This window comes from Neoarius graeffei, chromosome 13 (assembly GCF_027579695.1).
Source record: "Neoarius graeffei isolate fNeoGra1 chromosome 13, fNeoGra1.pri, whole genome shotgun sequence".
In the NCBI taxonomy this organism is placed as follows: domain Eukaryota; kingdom Metazoa; phylum Chordata; class Actinopteri; order Siluriformes; family Ariidae; genus Neoarius; species Neoarius graeffei.
This window is the reverse complement of record NC_083581.1, coordinates 1,047,787-1,071,306: the sequence shown is the minus strand read 5'-3', so window position 1 is coordinate 1,071,306 and position 23,520 is coordinate 1,047,787. Positions and strand designations below refer to the sequence as shown.

At 44.7% G+C, this 23,520-nt stretch overlaps 1 protein-coding gene across 1 annotated transcript in view; it reads left to right on the top strand.

The window, feature by feature from the left end:
• Positions 1-23,047, top strand: part of ndnl2 (necdin-like 2) — a 32,268-nt gene extending 9,221 nt beyond the window's left edge. Inside the window, exons 7-10 of the mRNA XM_060937078.1 lie at positions 19,692-19,734; positions 20,226-20,288; positions 22,644-22,758; positions 22,942-23,047. Of these exons, the coding sequence (XP_060793061.1) occupies positions 19,692-19,734; positions 20,226-20,288; positions 22,644-22,758; positions 22,942-23,016 (296 nt within the window). The 3' untranslated portion in view covers positions 23,017-23,047. The remainder of the gene's footprint in view (positions 1-19,691; positions 19,735-20,225; positions 20,289-22,643; positions 22,759-22,941) is intronic.
• The last annotated feature ends 473 nt before the right edge of the window (positions 23,048-23,520 follow it).

Genomic DNA, 23,520 nt, shown 5'->3' with positions numbered 1-23,520 from the left:
TTTTTTAAATTTAAATGATATTTATTTATTCTGAATTTGTATATCTTTACTGTCAAGTTATTGTAGATTTTGTGTCGATAATTAGTTATTAGTTCGTTAGTTAATTTGGTCATTAATTTGGTAATTAGCTTGAACACGTCTATGCTTGGATCTACATACGTCACGCCTGGTAGGCCTTTGAGTTAGAATTTGTTTGCAAGTCAAATGTTGGGCGGTGTGCTGTTGGTTTAATACGATTTTTTTTTTACCACTTTCTAACTTTTTTTTGAAGGAATATGAATTAAGTTTCGTTTACCTACGAGTTGGTTGTGCATTATCGAAGCTTTTTCTATTGATATTTTTGGAGCAAATAAATGGAATACATTTTGGAAACAAAGAGTTGGAAGTGCGTATGAAATGACCACTGCTCATGCCGCCCACGGCCTAGTTGGAAATATTGAAGCTAGAGTAACTTGGAAGGCTGATACACACGATGTGCACCATGGGGAGGATTAAAGGTCCATTTCACTCCCTTTTGGAGTAGACTTTGTTCTATCTGTTGCAAGTTCCAGGATTTCAAAGCTTCTTTCAATTCCTTTTCGGTTGAGACAAGGTTTGTTCCATTGTCAGACCGCAACTCCGACACTTGCCCTCTTCTAGCGATGAAGCGTGTGAATGCATGTATACAGGAGTCCGTATCAAGCGATTGTGCAACCTCCAGATGTATAGCATGGCTGACAAGACATGTAAAATTCACTCCATAGCGCTTCACAAAGCTACGGCCTCGTTTTACTTCCAGTGGCCCAAAATAATCAACCCCTACATGAGTAAAGGGTGGTAGGTCAGAGGTCAGCCTGTCAACAGGAAGGTCTGCCATCTTCTGTTCACCAGAATTTGAATTGACTTTTCTGCATGTAGTGCACTCATGAATTACGTTTCTGGCAAGAGCGTTGGCACAGGGAATCCAATATCTTTGTCTAAGCTTGGAGAGCATAAAATTCCTTCCACTGTGTCCAACTTCTTGATGGATGTGGCGAAGTAACAGTTTGGAAACATGATGGTCCTTAGATAGAATTGAAGGATGCTTTTGTTCAGTAGGCATGGCCATTTTTCTCAAGCGGCCACCAACCCTTAAGGTGCCAGAGTCTAGGAAAGGGTCTAGCCTGTAGATGGAGCTGTTTTTATGTATTGCCAGCCTTTCCATAGGCAAGCCATTTCTTGTGGAAATCCCTGCCTCTGGCAAAACTGCACAATAGCCATCTCTGCATCTTCCATATCACTGACTGATAACACGTATGGACCAGTTTTCTCTTGTTTTCCTTTTCTTGTGACCATTGTATGCCTGCTTTGATCCATCCCTGTCTGGCATTTCCTGGCCAGTTCTAAAAGAATGGACTTCAACCTGAGGAACCATGCCATGGTTTTCTTCAGCTTCATCCATATTGAGAAGTAATTCATCAGGTAAGTAGTGACATCATAGCTGTCCTTTACAGCAACATTCACTGTAACAACCTTTCTTAACTCAGGATTGTCTGGAGAGAGGACAAGTTCAGACGGAGGGTCAGGCCAGCAATCAGGTGATTCCTTTAAGAAATCCGGACCGCTGATCCAGGTCTGTCTTTTCAGAAAGGTTTCAATGTGCAGTCCCTAAGAGGCGCAATCAGCAGGGTTCAATTTTGTGCCTATGTATTTCCACTGAGACGCCTCTGGTGTACTTGGGATGACATTAAGGCGGTTGGCTACAAAGGTCTGAAATCTTCTGCTTTCATTCCGTATGTACCTCAAAACGGTCATGCTATCTGTCCAGAATAGAGACCTTTCCAATTCCTTATGTATCTCCTCAGATAGCATCTGGTCCATACATACTGCAAGAACAGCAGCAGTGAGCTCCATCCTTGGTGTAGTCAAGTTTCAATGGGGCAACATGTGCCTTTCCCATTAGAAAGGTGATGTGAACCCTGTTGCTGCAACTTGTCAGCCTCAGATAGGTAACTGTGCCATACCCAATGTCACTCGCATCACAGAAGTGGTGCATCTGGGCTGCCTTGACACTTCCAAAAGTGGCTGGGACCAAACAGCGACTGACCTTGAACTCTTTCACTCTTGGAAGATCTTGCCACCATCGCTTCCAGGATCGGACAGGGATCTCTGGCAACTCCTCATCCCATCCAATGTTATGCTTGCATAACTCCTATACCGTATTTTCTGGACTATAGAGCGCGCCTGTATATAAGCCGCATCCGCTCTATTTAAAAAAAAAAAATTTAAAAAAAGATATACAAGCCGCACCGGGCTATAAGCCGCAGATATCTATGTTGAAAAATTAGATATTTACTGCATGTACAGAACGATTTTGTACTGTAAATGTACATGTATGTACCTGAACAGATTCTTTCCGAACAGTGCCTTTTAACACGGCAGCAACTTTGCTGATTAAAACGGAACAGAACCAAGAGAAAACTAGACAGGGACACTCTAACGAGTGCAAACCCCGCCTTTTCCCTATTAAAATACATTGGGCGAAAATTTCGAAGTTCTGCCATGACCTTGACCTTTGACCTCCAAAATTTAATGGTTTCCTTCCTGGGTGATTGGCAACACGTACAAAATTTGGTCCAAATCGATCCATTGGTTCTTGAGATATCTTGCAGACACACAGACAGACAGATACACACACACACACACACACACACACACACACACACACACACAGACTGACGCAGGTGAAAATAATAACCCCTCCGACTACTGTCGGCGGGGTTAATAACCGGTATTTATTTACCTTCATTTCTCCTGTGTTTGAAACCACAAGTCACTTTAATCATCTTCGCTGGATTTGAAAATAATTACCAGTTAGTAATTTGTCGTGCGTGTTCTATCTGCTAAAGATCTGCTAATTCTTCTTTGCATTGATTTTTCGTCTATCTTATTTTTGATTCTACTTCCGGTTAGAGCGCCCCTAGCGGTGGAAGAAAAATCCACAGAATAGCCGCACCTTTGTATAAGCCGCATGGTTCAAAACCTAGGAAAAACGTAGCGGCTTATAGTCCAGAAAATACGGTAGAATGCATTTTGCAGGAAAGGTGATGGGTGTGAGGAACTCAAGTGGATCATATATGGAGCTGACCATGGAGAGAATTCCACGTCTACTGGTTGGATGCTCTTTGATGGTTACCTGGAACATGAATACATCATCTTGGACACACTATTGCACACCCAGCGCTCTCTCAATGGGCAGATCCTCAATGTCAAGGTCAAGATTTTTTATATCCTTTGCCCTTTCAGGCTCTGGGATGGAGGCTAGAACAGCCTCGTTGTTACTTGTCCATTTATTTAATTTGAACCCCCCAGTTGCAAAGAGTAACTTCAACTCCTCGCAGAGCTTGATGGCATGGCTGTCTGTGTCAACAGCCTTCAGCAAGTCATCTACATAAAAGTTGTTTTTAACTGTGCTTGTTGCTTCAGCTGAGAAGCACCCTTTGCTGTCCTCAGCTGTCTTTCTTAATGTGTAGCTTGCTGAGCTGGCTGATGTTGCACCGAAAAGATGCACAATCATTCTGTATTCCTTCAGTGGCTGAGTGATGTCCCCATCTGGCCACCAGAGGAAACGAAGGAAATTGACATGACAAGGCGAGATTTTCACTTGGTGGTACATTTTCTTCATGTCTGCCATGATGGCAATTTTGCCTTGACAAAAGCGGACTAAAACTCCAATCAAGGTGTTCATGAGGTTCGGACCTTGAAGAAGCTTGATATTTAGTGAGGTCCCCTGATAACCTGCAGAGCAGTCAAATATTACATGCAAGCTCCCCTTCTTTGGGTGAAACACACCATGATGTGGTATATACCACACCTTTCCTTCTTCTTGAGTCAGTTGGTCTTGGGGTACAAGCTCAGCATGCCCACTAGAGGTGACCGTTTCCATAAAGGCTCTGTATTCTTTGTGAAAATCACCATTTGTCTGAAACCTTTTCTTCAATGATGACATTCTTTGTTCTGCCAGGTGACGGTTGTTTGGCATTGTGAGGTTGTCGTCCTTGAATGGTAAAGGCAACTGATAATGTCCATTGACCATCTCAGCAGAGCTGTCCATAATCTGCATGAATTTACAATCTTCTACTGACATTTGTTTCTTTTCGTCAAACCTCTTCTCTGGGAAATCATGGTTATATTGCTGGATCAGAAGCTCACTCAATTTATCAACGGAAATACGATGCACATGAACATGCCTATGACCTTGCTTATTGGTGCATGCATCTTCACCATTGAGAAGTCCATTCACCACCCAACCTATGAGAGTCTTGATAGCAAAGGGTCCATTATCCTGGCTATTTATGATTCTCCAAGGCTCCATCAATTTAGGTGCATTTATACCTATGAGCAAGTCAACTCCTGCATCAGTGCTGGGAATCTGAACATCCTGAAGATAAGGCCATTTTGCTAGATCATCTTGTGTAGGGATCTGTTTCTTGCTAACTGGAATTTCCTGCTGAGTATAAGTTTCAGGCAATTCTATAAAGGCCTTTCCTTCCAGTGCACAAACTTCCAGGCCCCTGACAACCAGGCTGTTAACAGCTTTCTTTTGCCCCATCGTGCGCAGAAGTATTTATTGTCGTTTTTTTTTTTTTTTTGCGCTCGTGACGCCCCCCCCCCCCGCGCTGCCGCCCCGGGTGGCTGCCCGGTCGGACCGCCCCCAGGACCGCCCCTGCGTGAAATGCTCCCACACTTTAGATGATTTTGGTTGCACCGGTTTCTCCGCTTCCGCCATGTTTCTAAACAACTCCGCTCCGAGCTCAACTCTGCTTGTTTGGCTGGCATCCAGCTTAATGGTGCATTACCGTCCGCCACCTTCTGCTCCGGAGTGTGAACTCCGCGCTCAACTCAAACCAGAGACCTTTTTAATAATAGAATGACTTTGTTCAAACGGTCTGTGACTTTGTAATCGTGCGACACGACGAATCGATAATGAAATTCGTTGCCAACACTTTTAATAATCGATTTTTATCGATTTTATCGATTCGTTGTTGCAGCCCTGATTGTTATCACTTCTCCTTTCACCTTCATCAAGTAACACTTGCACAGATTGATGAACGTCTTTAAAATCATTCAATGCCACATTTAACTGTTCAAGGCCTGTGTTAACAGCTTCAATGTTTCCACTCTCCAGTGATTCCTTCAGTTCATTCATTCTGCGTGTACACACCCCAAGTTTCCCTCTGTGCGTTGCGCAAAGTGAATTAAATTTGTCATCGGCCATATTTAAGCTCAGTTCACAATACACAAAATAAATACTCTTCAAAAATCCGCACAGCAGTTGTATATTTTTCTTATTCTCTTTAAAACATGAACCAAAATCGTAATCTGCTCCAGTAGTAAATTCAAGTTCAGCAATAGGGCACTCCAATAGTGAACCACTTTCAAAGGCAAACTCTCAAAAGATCAAAAAACTTCTTAAATTCCAAAGACTTAACTCAGAAACTCCAATTGCTTCCATTGCAGTCAACAAAGGATTCCATGCTTTCCAAACAATTCAAAAAATAAGTCCATTGCCAAACAGTGCAAGCGATAGCAAAGTTCTTTACCATTTGTTGTACTGTGTTTCAAAATTGACTTGTCACTTCTTTGACAAGCTTTCAATTAAAGTATAACTTGTACCTTTTCAGATGGATGATAACAGAGGGATGGATAGATGGATGAATGTCAAGCGAGGCAGGCAGATAGTTGAATGGACAAAGAATGCTCCAAACAAATCCCGTAATCCAAACAAAATGGTCAGTAGGCAAGCTGGTTAAAAAAGGTACAAACTATATCCAAGGAGAGATCAAAATAAACTAAATATAACAAAATTCAAAGGCTTGTAAAGAACTATATGCCACTAGTCTCCAAACAAATTCCTTTGCTCTCTGTTTCTGAGGTAAAGGTGAGCGGCGGCCATCTTAACTTCAAGGCTCTATCCAACTCTATCAAACTAAGGGTCCTTTTCAAAATAAAAGAACTAGGGGGTAAGGGAGCTCCTGTAGCACATAATTACAATTCGACTTTAAATGCAAAAATGGCTCTTACAGTGTGTTTTTCTGTAAAACTAACAACATTTATAACTGGATTATATGTTACTCACGTTGCGTAAACATCTAACACCAGAATATAAAATCGTCAGAAGCTTTAACTTCAACCCGCTGGGCGTGAGGAATACGACAAAAACGTCATGTTGTGACTCTCGAAGGTGCTTCGACACAATATAAAGAAATAGCAGTGTTCAGATCAGCCAGCTCAACCACATATAAACAACTACTGCGAAAATATTTTAAGGGTTTTTCTGTTGTATTAAAAATGGAGATTTTTTTTCTCATAACAGAATGAGGATAATCGTGTGTTCTGGCACAAAATGACCTGAAACACTGATAGCCTGTCAAAATATTACAATGTCACACTGTTGCAATGCTTCACTACACACTGAGACCCTGTTACTGTTACACACTGACACACTGAGACCCTGTTACTGTTACACACTGACGCACTGAGACCCTGTTACTGTTACACACTGACTTACTGAGACCCTGTTACTGTTACACACTGACTTACTGAGACCCTGTTACTGTTACACACTGACTTACTGAGACCCTGTTACTGTTACACACTGACTCACTGAGACCCTGTTACCGTTACACACTGACTCACTGAGACCCTGTTACTGTTACACACTGACTCACTGAGACCCTGTTACTGTTACACACTGACTTACTGAGACCCTGTTACTGTTACACACTGACTTACTGAGACCCTGTTACTGTTAAACACTGACACACTGAGACCCTGTTACTGTTACACACTGACTTACTGAGACCCTGTTACTGTTACACACTGACTCACTGAGACCCTGTTACTGTTACACACTGACTCACTGAGACCCTGTTACTGTTACACACTGACACACTGAGACCCTGTTACTGTTACACAGTGACTCACTGAGACCCTGTTACTGTTACACACTGACTTACTGAGACCCTGTTACTGTTACACACTGACTTACTGAGACCCTGTTACTGTTACACACTGACTTACTGAGACCCTGTTACTGTTACACACTGACTCACTGAGACCCTGTTACTGTTACACACTGACTCACTGAGACCCTGTTACTGTTACACACTGACTCACTGAGACCCTGTTACTGTTACACACTGACTTACTGAGACCCTGTTACTGTTACACACTGACTTACTGAGACCCTGTTACTGTTACACACTGACTCACTGAGACCGTGTTACTGTTACACACTGACTTACTGAGACCCTGTTACTGTTACACACTGACTCACTGAGACCCTGTTACTGTTACACACTGACTTACTGAGACCCTGTTACTGTTACACACTGACGCACTGAGACCCTGTTACTGTTACACACTGACACACTGAGACCCTGTTACTGTTACACACTGACTTACTGAGACCCTGTTACTGTTACACACTGACTTACTGAGACCCTGTTACTGTTACACACTGACTTACTGAGACCCTGTTACTGTTACACACTGACACACTGAGACCCTGTTACTGTTACACACTGACATACTGAGACCCTGTTACTGTTACACACTGACTTACTGAGACCCTGTTACTGTTACACACTGACTTACTGAGACCCTGTTACTGTTACACACTGACTCACTGAGACCCTGTTACTGTTACACACTGACTTACTGAGACCCTGTTACTGTTACACACTGACTCACTGAGACCCTGTTACTGTTACACACTGACACACTGAGACCGTGTTACTGTTACACACTGACTTACTGAGACCCTGTTACTGTTACACACTGACTCACTGAGACCCTGTTACTGTTACACACTGACTTACTGAGACCCTGTTACTGTTACACACTGACTCACTGAGACCCTGTTACTGTTACACACTGACTCACTGAGACCCTGTTACTGTTACACACTGACTCACTGAGACCCTGTTACTGTTACACACTGACTCACTGAGACCCTGTTACTGTTACACACTGACTTACTGAGACCCTGTTACTGTTACACACTGACTTACTGAGACCCTGTTACTGTTACACACTGACTCACTGAGACCGTGTTACTGTTACACACTGACTTACTGAGACCCTGTTACTGTTACACACTGACTCACTGAGACCCTGTTACTGTTACACACTGACTTACTGAGACCCTGTTACTGTTACACACTGACTCACTGAGACCCTGTTACTGTTACACACTGACTTACTGAGACCCTGTTACTGTTACACACTGACTTACTGAGACCCTGTTACTGTTACACACTGACTTACTGAGACCCTGTTACTGTTACACACTGACACACTGAGACCCTGTTACTGTTACACACTGACACACTGAGACCCTGTTACTGTTACACACTGACTTACTGAGACCCTGTTACTGTTACACACTGACTTACTGAGACCCTGTTACTGTTACACACTGACTCACTGAGACCCTGTTACTGTTACACACTGACTTACTGAGACCCTGTTACTGTTACACACTGACTCACTGAGACCCTGTTACTGTTACACACTGACACACTGAGACCGTGTTACTGTTACACACTGACTCACTGAGACCCTGTTACTGTTACACACTGACTCACTGAGACCCTGTTACTGTTACACACTGACTTACTGAGACCCTGTTACTGTTACACACTGACTTACTGAGACCCTGTTACTGTTACACACTGACTCACTGAGACCCTGTTACTGTTACACACTGACTCACTGAGACCCTGTTACTGTTACACACTGACTCACTGAGACCCTGTTACTGTTACACACTGACTTACTGAGACCCTGTTACTGTTACACACTGACTTACTGAGACCCTGTTACTGTTACACACTGACTCACTGAGACCGTGTTACTGTTACACACTGACTTACTGAGACCCTGTTACTGTTACACACTGACTCACTGAGACCCTGTTACTGTTACACACTGACTTACTGAGACCCTGTTACTGTTACACACTGACGCACTGAGACCCTGTTACTGTTACACACTGACTCACTGAGACCCTCTTACTGTTACACACTGACTCACTGAGACCCTGTTACTGTTACACACTGACTTACTGAGACCGTGTTACTGTTACACACTGACTCACTGAGACCCTGTTACTGTTACACACTGACTCACTGAGACCCTGTTACTGTTACACACTGACTCACTGAGACCCTGTTACTGTTACACACTGACTTACTGAGACCCTGTTACTGTTACACACTGACTTACTGAGACCCTGTTACTGTTACACACTGACTCACTGAGACCCTGTTACTGTTACACACTGACTTACTGAGACCCTGTTACTGTTACACACTGACTCACTGAGACCCTGTTACTGTTACACACTGACTCACTGAGACCCTGTTACTGTTACACACTGACTTACTGAGACCCTGTTACTGTTACACACTGACTTACTGAGACCCTGTTACTGTTACACACTGACGCACTGAGACCCTGTTACTGTTACACACTGACTCACTGAGACCGTGTTACTGTTAGACACTGACTTACTGAGACCCTGTTACTGTTACACACTGACGCACTGAGACCCTGTTACTGTTACACACTGACTCACTGAGACCCTCTTACTGTTACACACTGACTCAGTGAGACCCTGTTACTGTTACACACTGACTCACTGAGACCCTCTTACTGTTACACACTGACTCACTGAGACCCTGTTACTGTTACACACTGACTCACTGAGACCGTGTTACTGTTACACACTGACTTACTGAGACCCTGTTACTGTTACACACTGACTCACTGAGACCCTGTTACTGTTACACACTGACTCACTGAGACCCTGTTACTGTTACACACTGACTTACTGAGACCCTGTTACTGTTACACACTGACGCACTGAGACCCTGTTACTGTTACACACTGACTCACTGAGACCGTGTTACTGTTAGACACTGACTTACTGAGACCCTGTTACTGTTACACACTGACACACTGAGACCCTGTTACTGTTACACACTGACTCACTGAGACCCTGTTACTGTTACACACTGACTTACTGAGACCGTGTTACTGTTACACACTGACGCACTGAGACCCTGTTACTGTTACACACTGACTCACTGAGACCCTGTTACTGTTACACACTGACTCACTGAGACCCTGTTACTGTTACACACTGACTCACTGAGACCCTGTTACTGTTACACACTGACACACTGAGACCCTGTTACTGTTACACACTGACACACTGAGACCCTGTTACTGTTACACACTGACTCACTGAGACCCTGTTACTGTTACACACTGACACACTGAGACCCTGTTACTGTTACACACTGACTCACTGAGACCCTGTTACTGTTACACACTGACACACTGAGACCCTGTTACTGTTACACACTGACTCACTGAGACCCTGTTACTGTTACACACTGACTCACTGAGACCGTTACTGTTACACACTGACTCACTGAGACCCTGTTACTGTTACACACTGACTCACTGAGACCCTGTTACTGTTACACACTGACTCACTGAGACCCTGTTACTGTTACACACTGACTCACTGAGACCCTGTTACTGTTACACACTGACTTACTGAGACCCTGTTACTGTTACACACTGACTTACTGAGACCCTGTTACTGTTACACACTGACACACTGAGACCCTGTTACTGTTACACAGTGACTCACTGAGACCCTGTTACTGTTACACACTGACTCACTGAGACCCTGTTACTGTTACACACTGACTCACTGAGACCCTGTTACTGTTACACACTGACTCACTGAGACCCTCTTACTGTTACACACTGACTCACTGAGACCCTGTTACTGTTACACACTGACTCACTGAGACCCTGTTACTGTTACACACTGACACACTGAGACCCTGTTACTGTTACACACTGACTCACTGAGACCCTGTTACTGTTACACACTGACTCACTGAGACCCTCTTACTGTTACACACTGACTCACTGAGACCCCGTTACCGTTGCACACTGACGCACTGAGACCCCGTTACCGTTGCACACTGACGCACTGAGACCCCGTTACCGTTGCACACTGACTCACTGAGACCCTGTTACCGTTACACACTGACACACTGAGACCCTGTTACTGTTACACAGTGACTCACTGAGACCCTGTTACTGTTACACAGTGACACACTGAGACCCTGTTACTGTTACACACTGACTCACTGAGACCCTGTTACTGTTACACACTGACTTACTGAGACCCTGTTACTGTTACACACTGACTCACTGAGACCCTGTTACTGTTACACACTGACTCACTGAGACCCTGTTACTGTTACACACTGACTCACTGAGACCCTGTTACTGTTACACACTGACACACTGAGACCCTGTTACTGTTACACACTGACACACTGAGACCCTGTTACTGTTACACACTGACTCACTGAGACCCTGTTACTGTTACACACTGACTCACTGAGACCCTGTTACTGTTACACACTGACTCACTGAGACCCTGTTACTGTTACACACTGACTCACTGAGACCCTGTTACTGTTACACACTGACTCACTGAGACCCTGTTACTGTTACACACTGACTCACTGAGACCCTGTTACTGTTACACACTGACACACTGAGACCCTGTTACTGTTACACACTGACTCACTGAGACCCTGTTACTGTTACACACTGACTCACTGAGACCCTGTTACTGTTACACACTGACTTACTGAGACCCTGTTACTGTTACACACTGACTTACTGAGACCCTGTTACTGTTACACACTGACTTACTGAGACCCTGTTACTGTTACACACTGACTTACTGAGACCCTGTTACTGTTACACACTGACTCACTGAGACCCTGTTACTGTTACACACTGACTCACTGAGACCCTGTTACTGTTACACACTGACTCACTGAGACCCTGTTACTGTTACACACTGACTCACTGAGACCCTGTTACTGTTACACACTGACTCACTGAGACCCTGTTACTGTTACACACTGACTCACTGAGACCCTGTTACTGTTACACACTGACTCACTGAGACCCTGTTACTGTTACACACTGACTCACTGAGACCCTGTTACTGTTACACACTGACTCACTGAGACCCTGTTACTGTTACACACTGACTCACTGAGACCCTGTTACTGTTACACACTGACTTACTGAGACCCTGTTACTGTTACACACTGACGCACTGAGACCCTGTTACTGTTACACACTGACTCACTGAGACCCTCTTACTGTTACACACTGACTCACTGAGACCCTGTTACTGTTACACACTGACTCACTGAGACCCTGTTACTGTTACACACTGACTCACTGAGACCCTGTTACTGTTACACACTGACTCACTGAGACCCTGTTACTGTTACACACTGACTCACTGAGACCCTGTTACTGTTACACACTGACTCACTGAGACCCTGTTACTGTTACACACTGACGCACTGAGACCCTGTTACTGTTACACACTGACTCACTGAGACCCTGTTACTGTTACACACTGACTCACTGAGACCCTGTTACTGTTACACACTGACTCACTGAGACCCTGTTACTGTTACACACTGACTCACTGAGACCCTGTTACTGTTACACACTGACTCACTGAGACCCTGTTACTGTTACACACTGACACACTGAGACCCTGTTACTGTTACACACTGACTCACTGAGACCCTGTTACTGTTACACACTGACTCACTGAGACCCTGTTACTGTTACACACTGACACACTGAGACCCTGTTACTGTTACACACTGACTCACTGAGACCCTGTTACTGTTACACACTGACTCACTGAGACCCTGTTACTGTTACACATTGACACACTGAGACCCTGTTACTGTTACACACTGACACACTGAGACCCTGTTACTGTTACACACTGACTCACTGAGACACTGTTACTGTTACACACTGACTCACTGAGACCCTGTTACTGTTACACACTGACTCACTGAGACCCTGTTACTGTTACACACTGACTCACTGAGACCCTGTTACTGTTACACACTGACACACTGAGACCCTGTTACTGTTACACACTGACTCACTGAGACCCTGTTACTGTTACACACTGACTCACTGAGACCCTGTTACTGTTACACACTGACTTACTGAGACCCTGTTACTGTTACACACTGACTTACTGAGACCCTGTTACTGTTACACACTGACTTACTGAGACCCTGTTACTGTTACACACTGACTTACTGAGACCCTGTTACTGTTACACACTGACTCACTGAGACCCTGTTACTGTTACACACTGACTCACTGAGACCCTGTTACTGTTACACACTGACTCACTGAGACCCTGTTACTGTTACACACTGACTCACTGAGACCCTGTTACTGTTACACACTGACTCACTGAGACCCTGTTACTGTTACACACTGACTCACTGAGACCCTGTTACTGTTACACACTGACTCACTGAGACCCTGTTACTGTTACACACTGACTCACTGAGACCCTGTTACTGTTACACACTGACTCACTGAGACCCTGTTACTGTTACACACTGACTCACTGAGACCCTGTTACTGTTACACACTGACTTACTGAGACCCTGTTACTGTTACACACTGACGCACTGAGACCCTGTTACTGTTACACACTGACTCACTGAGACCCTCTTACTGTTACACACTGACTCACTGAGACCCTGTTACTGTTACACACTGACTCACTGAGACCCTGTTACTGTTACACACTGACTCACTGAGACCCTGTTACTGTTACACACTGACTCACTGAGACCCTGTTACTGTTACACACTGACTCACTGAGACCCTGTTACTGTTACACACTGACTTACTGAGACCCTGTTACTGTTACACACTGACGCACTGAGACCCTGTTACTGTTACACACTGACTCACTGAGACCCTGTTACTGTTACACACTGACTCACTGAGACCCTGTTACTGTTACACACTGACTCACTGAGACCCTGTTACTGTTACACACTGACTCACTGAGACCCTGTTACTGTTACACACTGACTCACTGAGACCCTGTTACTGTTACACACTGACACACTGAGACCCTGTTACTGTTACACACTGACTCACTGAGACCCTGTTACTGTTACACACTGACTCACTGAGACCCTGTTACTGTTACACACTGACACACTGAGACCCTGTTACTGTTACACACTGACTCACTGAGACCCTGTTACTGTTACACACTGACTCACTGAGACCCTGTTACTGTTACACATTGACACACTGAGACCCTGTTACTGTTACACACTGACACACTGAGACCCTGTTACTGTTACACACTGACTCACTGAGACACTGTTACTGTTACACACTGACTCACTGAGACCCTGTTACTGTTACACACTGACTCACTGAGACCCTGTTACTGTTACACACTGACTCACTGAGACCCTGTTACTGTTACACACTGACTCACTGAGACCCTGTTACTGTTACACACTGACTCACTGAGACCCTGTTACTGTTACACACTGACTCACTGAGACCCTGTTACTGTTACACACTGACTCACTGAGACCCTGTTACTGTTACACACTGACTCACTGAGACCCTGTTACTGTTACACACTGACTCACTGAGACCCTGTTACTGTTACACACTGACTCACTGAGACCCTGTTACTGTTACACACTGACTCACTGAGACCGTGTTACTGTTACACACTGACTCACTGAGACCGTGTTACTGTTAGACACTGACTCACTGAGACCCTGTTACTGTTACACACTGACTCACTGAGACCCTGTTACTGTTACACACTGACTTAGAGACCCTGTTACTGTTACACACTGACTCACTGAGACCCTGTTACTGTTACACACTGACTCACTGAGACCCTGTTACTGTTACACACTGACTCACTGAGACCCTGTTACTGTTACACACTGACTCACTGAGACCCTGTTACTGTTACACACTGACTCACTGAGACCGTGTTACTGTTAGACACTGACGCACTGAGACCCTGTTACTGTTACACACTGACTCACTGAGACCCTGTTACTGTTACACACTGACTCACTGAGACCCTGTTACTGTTACACATTGACACACTGAGACCCTGTTACTGTTACACACTGACACACTGAGACCCTGTTACTGTTACACACTGACTCACTGAGACCCTGTTACTGTTACACACTGACTCACTGAGACCCTGTTACTGTTACACACTGACTCACTGAGACCCTGTTACTGTTACACACTGACTCACTGAGACCCTGTTACTGTTACACACTGACTCACTGAGACCCTGTTACTGTTACACACTGACTCACTGAGACCCTGTTACTGTTACACTCTGACTCACTGAGACCCTCTTACTGTTACACACTGACTCAGTGAGACCCTGTTACTGTTACACACTGACTCACTGAGACCCTCTTACTGTTACACACTGACTCACTGAGACCCTGTTACTGTTACACACTGACTCACTGAGACCCTGTTACTGTTACACACTGACTCACTGAGACCCTGTTACTGTTACACACTGACTCACTGAGACCGTGTTACTGTTAGACACTGACGCACTGAGACCCTGTTACTGTTACACACTGACTCACTGAGACCCTGTTACTGTTACACACTGACTCACTGAGACCCTGTTACTGTTACACACTGACTCACTGAGACCGTGTTACTGTTAGACACTGACGCACTGAGACCCTGTTACTGTTACACACTGACTCACTGAGACCCTGTTACTGTTACACACTGACTCACTGAGACCCTGTTACTGTTACACACTGACTCACTGAGACCCTGTTACTGTTACACACTGACTCACTGAGACCGTGTTACTGTTAGACACTGACGCACTGAGACCCTGTTACTGTTACACACTGACTCACTGAGACCCTGTTACTGTTACACACTGACTCACTGAGACCCTGTTACTGTTACACACTGACTCACTGAGACCGTGTTACTGTTAGACACTGACGCACTGAGACCCTGTTACTGTTACACACTGACTCACTGAGACCCTGTTACTGTTACACACTGACTCACTGAGACCCTGTTACTGTTACACACTGACTCACTGAGACCCTGTTACTGTTACACACTGACTCACTGAGACCCTGTTACTGTTACACACTGACTCACTGAGACCCTGTTACTGTTACACACTGACTCACTGAGACCCTGTTACTGTTACACACTGACTCACTGAGACCCTGTTACTGTTACACACTGACTCACTGAGACCCTGTTACTGTTACACACTGACTCACTGAGACCCTGTTACTGTTACACACTGACTCACTGAGACCCTGTTACTGTTACACACTGACTCACTGAGACCCTGTTACTGTTACACACTGACACACTGAGACCCTGTTACTGTTACACACTGACTCACTGAGACCCTGTTACTGTTACACACTGACTCACTGAGACCCTGTTACTGTTACACACTGACTCACTGAGACCCTGTTACTGTTACACACTGACTCACTGAGACCCTGTTACTGTTACACACTGACTCACTGAGACCCTCTTACTGTTACACACTGACTCACTGAGACCCTCTTACTGTTACACACTGACTCACTGAGACCCTGTTACTGTTACACACTGACTCACTGAGACCCTGTTACTGTTACACACTGACTCACTGAGACCGTGTTACTGTTACACACTGACTCACTGAGACCCTCTTACTGTTACACACTGACTCACTGAGACCCTCTTACTGTTACACACTGACTCACTGAGACCCTGTTACTGTTACACACTGACTCACTGAGACCCTGTTACTGTTACACACTGACGCACTGAGACCCTGTTACTGTTACACACTGACTCACTGAGACCCTCTTACTGTGACACACTGACTCACTGAGACCCTGTTACTGTTACACACTGACTCACTGAGACCCTGTTACTGTTACACACTGACTCACTGAGACCCTGTTACTGTTACACACTGACTCACTGAGACCCTCTTACTGTTACACACTGACTCACTGAGACCCTCTTACTGTTACACACTGACTCACTGAGACCCTGTTACTGTTACACACTGACTCACTGAGACCCTGTTACTGTTACACACTGACTCACTGAGACCGTGTTACTGTTACACACTGACTCACTGAGACCCTCTTACTGTTACACACTGACTCACTGAGACCCTGTTACTGTTACACACTGACTCACTGAGACCCTGTTACCGTTACACACTGACTCACTGAGACCCCGTTACCGTTGCACACTGACGCACTGAGACCCCGTTACCGTTGCACACTGACGCACTGAGACCCCGTTACCGTTGCACACTGACTCACTGAGACCCCGTTACCGTTGCACACTGACGCACTGAGACCCCGTTACCGTTGCACGCCGACTCACTGAGACCCCGTTACCGTTACACGCTGACCCACTTGACCCCGTTTCCGGTGCACACTGACTCACTGAGACCCTGTTACCGTTGCGCACTGACTCACTGAGACCCTGCTACCGTTGCGCACGGACGCACTGAGACCCTGCTACCGTTGCGCACGGACGCACTGAGACCCCGCTACCGTTGCGCACGGACGCACTGAGACCCCGCTACCGTTGCGCACGGACGCACTGAGACCCCGTTACCGTTGCACACTGACGCACTGTGACCCCGTTACCGTTACACGCCGACTCACTGAGACCCCGTTACCGTTACACGCCGACTCACTGAGACCCTGTTACCGTTACACGTTGACCCTGTTACCGTTGCACACTGACTCACTGAGACCTTGCTACCGTTGCGCACGGACGCACTGAGACCCCGCTACCGTTGCGCACGGACGCACTGAGACCCCGTTACCGTTGCGCACGGACGCACTGAGACCCCGTTACCGTTACATAGGCAAGAAAAACATCTCTATTTGAAAGCTCAGTGCTCTGCGTGGACTCAAGCTCCATGTTGTCATGGTAACATTGGCCATAACACATGAGCAGATTCAGGCTGTTTACGGCATGAAAGCTGTGTGTTCACGTGGTCGGCTATTTGTCTGATTGTTCCAGAACAACACAGTTCCTGTTTGTGACACACCATGCTAATGTTCATTATTATTATTATTATTTTTATTTATTTATTTATGTATTTATTTCTCACTTAGATCATTCGCCTTCACACTGATTTATTAAAATGAGTTGCTCAATAAACTTGGGCAGCTGTTCATACCCCTGGGTGACCCGCCCACTCCAGTAATGCTCTCTGTGTGTGTAAAACACTGCTCTTACACTGATACACTCTCGTAGTGTTGCCACTGCTGTCGTTGAGTCACTAAACCTCGAGTCCAGTCTCGAGTCCCCAGTATTCAAGTCAGAGTCATTAAAAAAATTTGAGTCGAGTCAGAGTCCAACACTCCATCCGCACCATGTGACGGTGTCTGTTTCAGTCCCATTAACATGAGTTTGTTCCTGAACATGGCGTATGAACAGGTGAATGTGCTTCTCTTCATCAGGGAGTGTGAAGTATTCTGTCAGAGATGGTCAGGAGATGGATGCAAGTGCAGAAGGTGTTTTTATTCATACAAGTGACGAGACAAACAATCCAGTACGACAGGCAAAATCGTAAAACAGGCGATAGGTCGAGCGAGGCACAAACGGGCTATCGTGGACTCGGCAGGATCAAAGATGAGAAACAGGGAATCAGGAAACTAAACAAGGAAGTAAGGCTCGGTAATGTATCAGCAATGCAACTCAATACTTCGCAAAGTAAGTGTGTTTTCACAGTTTTTATCCTCCGCTGGCTGAAAGGCCCGAAGGGGATTATATCGTGGCGATTTCTGTCCGTCCATCCCGGGAAGGGTGCTCACTTTCTGAAATCAACTCCTCTCACAATTTTTGGAGGAATTTCATGAATCTTGACAAGAGGCATTGTTATAAGTCGGTAATACACGTATCGCAGTTTTGTTCAATTTAGTTGTATTTTACCAGAGTTATGGCCGAGTTGCCAGCGGGGGGGATATTGTGCTTTCGGAGCACTCTTGTTATATCAGTGTGCTGATCGCGCCTTAATCCTGTGCAGGTGTGAGTCGTTTACAGCGTGCGCAAGAGTCCGCTTGGCGCGCGCGCTGTCCAGAGTGCGCCCGAGAGTCTGTCTGATGCACGCGCCAAGGTGTGACACACTTTTAGTACAAAAATTAATGTAGATGTACAGTAAATATCTTATGCCAAATTATTATGGCATGTTACAAAAAATAAAGAAAAAATCCGAGTCCTCGTCTCCAGTTTACGAGTCCGAATGCAGTTAACGCACGAGTCCGAGTCATCAGTGCTCAAGTCCAAGTCAAGTCACGAGTCCTTAAAATTAGGGCACGAGTTGGACTCGAGTACTAAAGTGTGGGTGTGATACTGTCATATTTTTATAGTGTTTCAGTTTATTTGTGTCACATTTTAACGATGGACATCACAAAACAGCTTTATATCAAGAACAAACACCGTTACACTCTTACTCTGTCCTGTTATTACATAGTTATAACATTACACCATTGTGGTGTTCCACTGTTTCCTGTCACAGTTCCGTGTCGGACTGTTAGATCAGTAGTTCACACAACCTTCACACGTCGTTGTGTGTGTTTTTTGTAGATTAAGGACAGAAATGCTGACACGGTTTTCTGACTGTAATAAGTGCAGAGTGTAATGATGATGATGATGTTGTAATAAACTGAATTGTCTGTGTGTAGCTTTAGTGTGGAACACGCTGAAGAAACTCCGAGTGGACGTCGGGTGAGTGTGGCGTGTGTTTGAGTCAAGTACACGGAAAAGGGTCAGAACTTTAGCCTGCAGTTTGATTATTTCAGTCACACTTTAAGAAAATTATTTCTGTTCAGCTACAGCGGGAAACTCGGAGTGATGCAGTGTCTGATGGAGCACTTCATATTTATTTATTTAGCTTTTTTTCCCTTATTTATTTGTCAGTAGTGTATAAAGTATAATAAATCTTCCTTGTAAAAAACTGTGTTCAAAGAAGTTCTGACTCACAGTGAAGTAAAACTGACATCTCTCTCTCACACACACACACACACACACACACACCTGACATCACACACATTGTTTTTGTTTCATAAATGAAAAATATTTTTGATATGCGATAGTAAAGTAGTTTATATGATTTAGTATCTCACAGTGGGTTTTACAGAACAGTGCTGTCTGACTTAACGTGATGATGATGTTCTCTGTGTGTGTGTGTGTGTGTGTGTGTGTGTGTTAAACATTAGGGAGAAACATGAAGAGTTTGGAGATGTGAAGAAGATCATCACTGATGAATTTGTGCGACAGAAGTAAGTGAACTGTGGGGAAGGAAACTAATCAGCGGTCGTTAATTTTATTATCGTCGGTTTCAGACGAGCAGGAACTCGATCACTGAGTGAACCGGATTCACCGAGTTATAAAGAGTTTATAAAATATCTCCATTTCCTGATTCGACATTTAGACCAAAAGTGTGTCAGGAACAGTGTATTTTCTCAGAGTCTCCTGGGATTAACAGTTAATCTGAAGGTGAAATTAGATTCAGGTGTTTTCAGTCAGCGGGGAACGATCAGGTGAGTGTTCACGCTGTTTTATTTAAAGAACAGAGATCTATCAAAGTCTGATCTTCACAGCTAGATTCCTGAGATCCTCAGAAAAAGAGCTGTTGAAGCTCATCAGGCTGGAAAAGGTCACAGAACGTCTCTAAAGAGTTTGGATTCCACCAATCCACAGTCAGACAGATGGAGGAGATTCAGGATCATTGTGACCCTCCTCAGGAGTGGACCAACAGACATCACTCCAAAAGCAAGGCGTGTAAGAGTCCACGAGGCCACAGAGGAACCCAGAGTAACTGGGTAAAATAGAAGATTTTGGTTTAAATGAGAAGCGTTATGTTTGGAGAAAGGAAAACACTGCATTCCAGCATAAGAACCTTATCCCATCTGTGAAACATGGTGGTGGTAGTATCATGGTTTGGGCCTGTTTTGCTGCATCTGGGCCAGGACGGCTTGCCATCATTGATGGAACAATGAATTCTGAATTATACCAGCGAATTCTAAAGGAAAATGTCAGGACATCTGTCCATGACCTGAACCTCAGAGAAAGTGGGTCACGCAGCGAGGCAGTGACCCGAAACACACATGGCGTTCTACTGAAGATGGTTAAAGAAGAATAAAGTTAATGTTTTGGAATGAACAAGCCCTGACCTTAGTCCAGTAGAAATGTGTTGTGAGCAGCTCAAGTGAGGAAAAACACCACCATCCCAGAGCTGAAGCTGCTCTGTCCAGAGGAACGGGATCAAACTCTTCCAGGACGATGTTCAGGACCTGATCCACAGTTACAGCAAACGATCAGCTGCAGTTATTACTGCACAGGGAGCTCACAGCAGATACTGAAAACAGGGGGTCACATACTTTTGACATTCAGTGATCTGGATCATTTTCTTCAATCAATCAGTCAATGAACCAGTAAATAAATAACTCCGTATAATATTTTAGTCTCCTTTGTTTAATTGGGTTCTTTATCTACTTCTAGGACTTGTGTGAAAATCTGATGTTTTAAATCAAGTTTATGTAGAAATATAGAAAATTCTACAGGGTTCACAAACTTTCCAGCTGTAGGGGTTTAAAGTGTGTCGTGTAGAATTGAGATGTTCGTGACGGTTTCAGTGCAGTTTGAAACTCAGCCCGAGTCGTTAACACTGACAGTAAATCTGTGAGTGAACATCGGAGGATTGAAACGCTGCACACGGCGCTAAAGTCACTGATCGACGCGGTTCGAATCCCTGGTCACGTGTTCCTGGAGGAACTGTTCTATCTGATGGAGTTCCTCTCCATCACTCCTCAGCCTGCCCCCACTGCAGCTCCCTCCCCCTCCTCAGGCGTGTGGGTTAGCGCAGTGGGTCGGTGATGAAGCCTGAAGGTTGTGGGTTTGAGCCCCAGCGGGGGCAGGTGGTGTGTTCAGAGCTGGTGTCCCTCAGACCATGGACATCTGGTTTATACCACACCGTACAGTATCACACGGAGCCGTGACAAGGCCGAGGTCACAGAGAGTCGCAACCCGAGCCGCAGCACGACTCCATACACCTTCATGTATACCTCTAACTCCGCCTCCTCCAGTCCTGACCAACCACAGCAGGGGCGGAGTTAATGTTACCAACCCTGAGATGATTAATTCCCTGTACCAGCGTGTCCCTGAGAGTGTCATTCCACACCAACTGACCAGTCACAATTCTTATTTATTAAATAAAGAACAGTCGTGCTTTTTATTCATTTAGTTACCTTTATTCTTGTGAAGGTTACTTCCTGTGTTTATTCTTTCTTCAGATTAATAAGACAAAAAAAAAAATCACAGCTTGTTCTATCGTGTTACTGAGGAGCTTCACCTCTGACTGTTCCACAGCACTGGAGACTCCTTCCAGAGGCGTTACACAAAACGAAATTTTAAATCCGTTTACGTGGAGCGTTTGTGGTACTGTGAACGAGCCGCTACTATAGAAACGATAACGTGTCAGAGCGAGAGCATTAATATAAACCTGCACTAGTGTCAGAGCTGCTGTTAGAGAGAATTAATCAACACCTTCTGACCAATCAGAGTCCAGAACTCGGTCTCATTTCTGTGTTTTTACAGACGTTCTGTAAGATGAAACTCTGTGTGTGTGTGTGTAGGTATCTGGAGTATGTCCGTATTCCTCACACTGAGCCCATGGAGCACGAGTTCCGCTGGGGTCCGAGGGCTGACGCTGAGGTGTCCAAACTCCGAATGCTCCACTTTATTGCTGAGGTGAGTTCCGGGGAACTGGGTCAGGTTCTGTACCAACTCCTGAAGCCCAAACCCTCGAACAACTCACACTTCCTGTGAATAGTGCATGATGTTGGCTTTAGAGAATATTTACAGTTCAGTGCAAAAGTTTGTACCCCCTTCTTTAATATACTGTGTTTTTTGTTTTGTTTTTTTTACACACAGCTGCATGATCAGGAACCTCAGTCATGGACCCAGCAGTACCGAGAGGCCATGAGTGCAGAGAACAGCCAGAGATAACACAGCGCGGGGGGGTGGGTGGGGTTTTATCCAATACAAAATGGTTCTTGAGTCAGATTATTTAACTTTCATCCTTTAATCAGATTTTTACTGAAATGTTTCTTTAGGAATCATACGAACACAATTTAATGATAAAGTTTACAGAAGGAGATAAAGATTTTCTCAGCAGCTTTAAGAGCTGAAATATTTATAGTAAAAATGTTAAAGTCTACAGGTGTGTGTGTTTTTCAGAATTCTGCATTTATTTTACTGTTAATGTGATGAAATAAAGTTGTGCCTCTTTACACTCCGTCGCACTGCTGTTTTAACATCATTATTGTGTTTTTATTTTATTTTGTATCCATGAGGAGAAATGTTTTAGAAATGAAATGAATTGTGAGATAAAGAGTGAAGTGAGATGATGTTTGGGAAAAAAATCCAGAACCGAGAGAAAGTTGCTGACACCAAGTGCAATATTTATTTATTTTATTTTATTAATTGTTAGTTTAAGTAGTTTGTTTATCT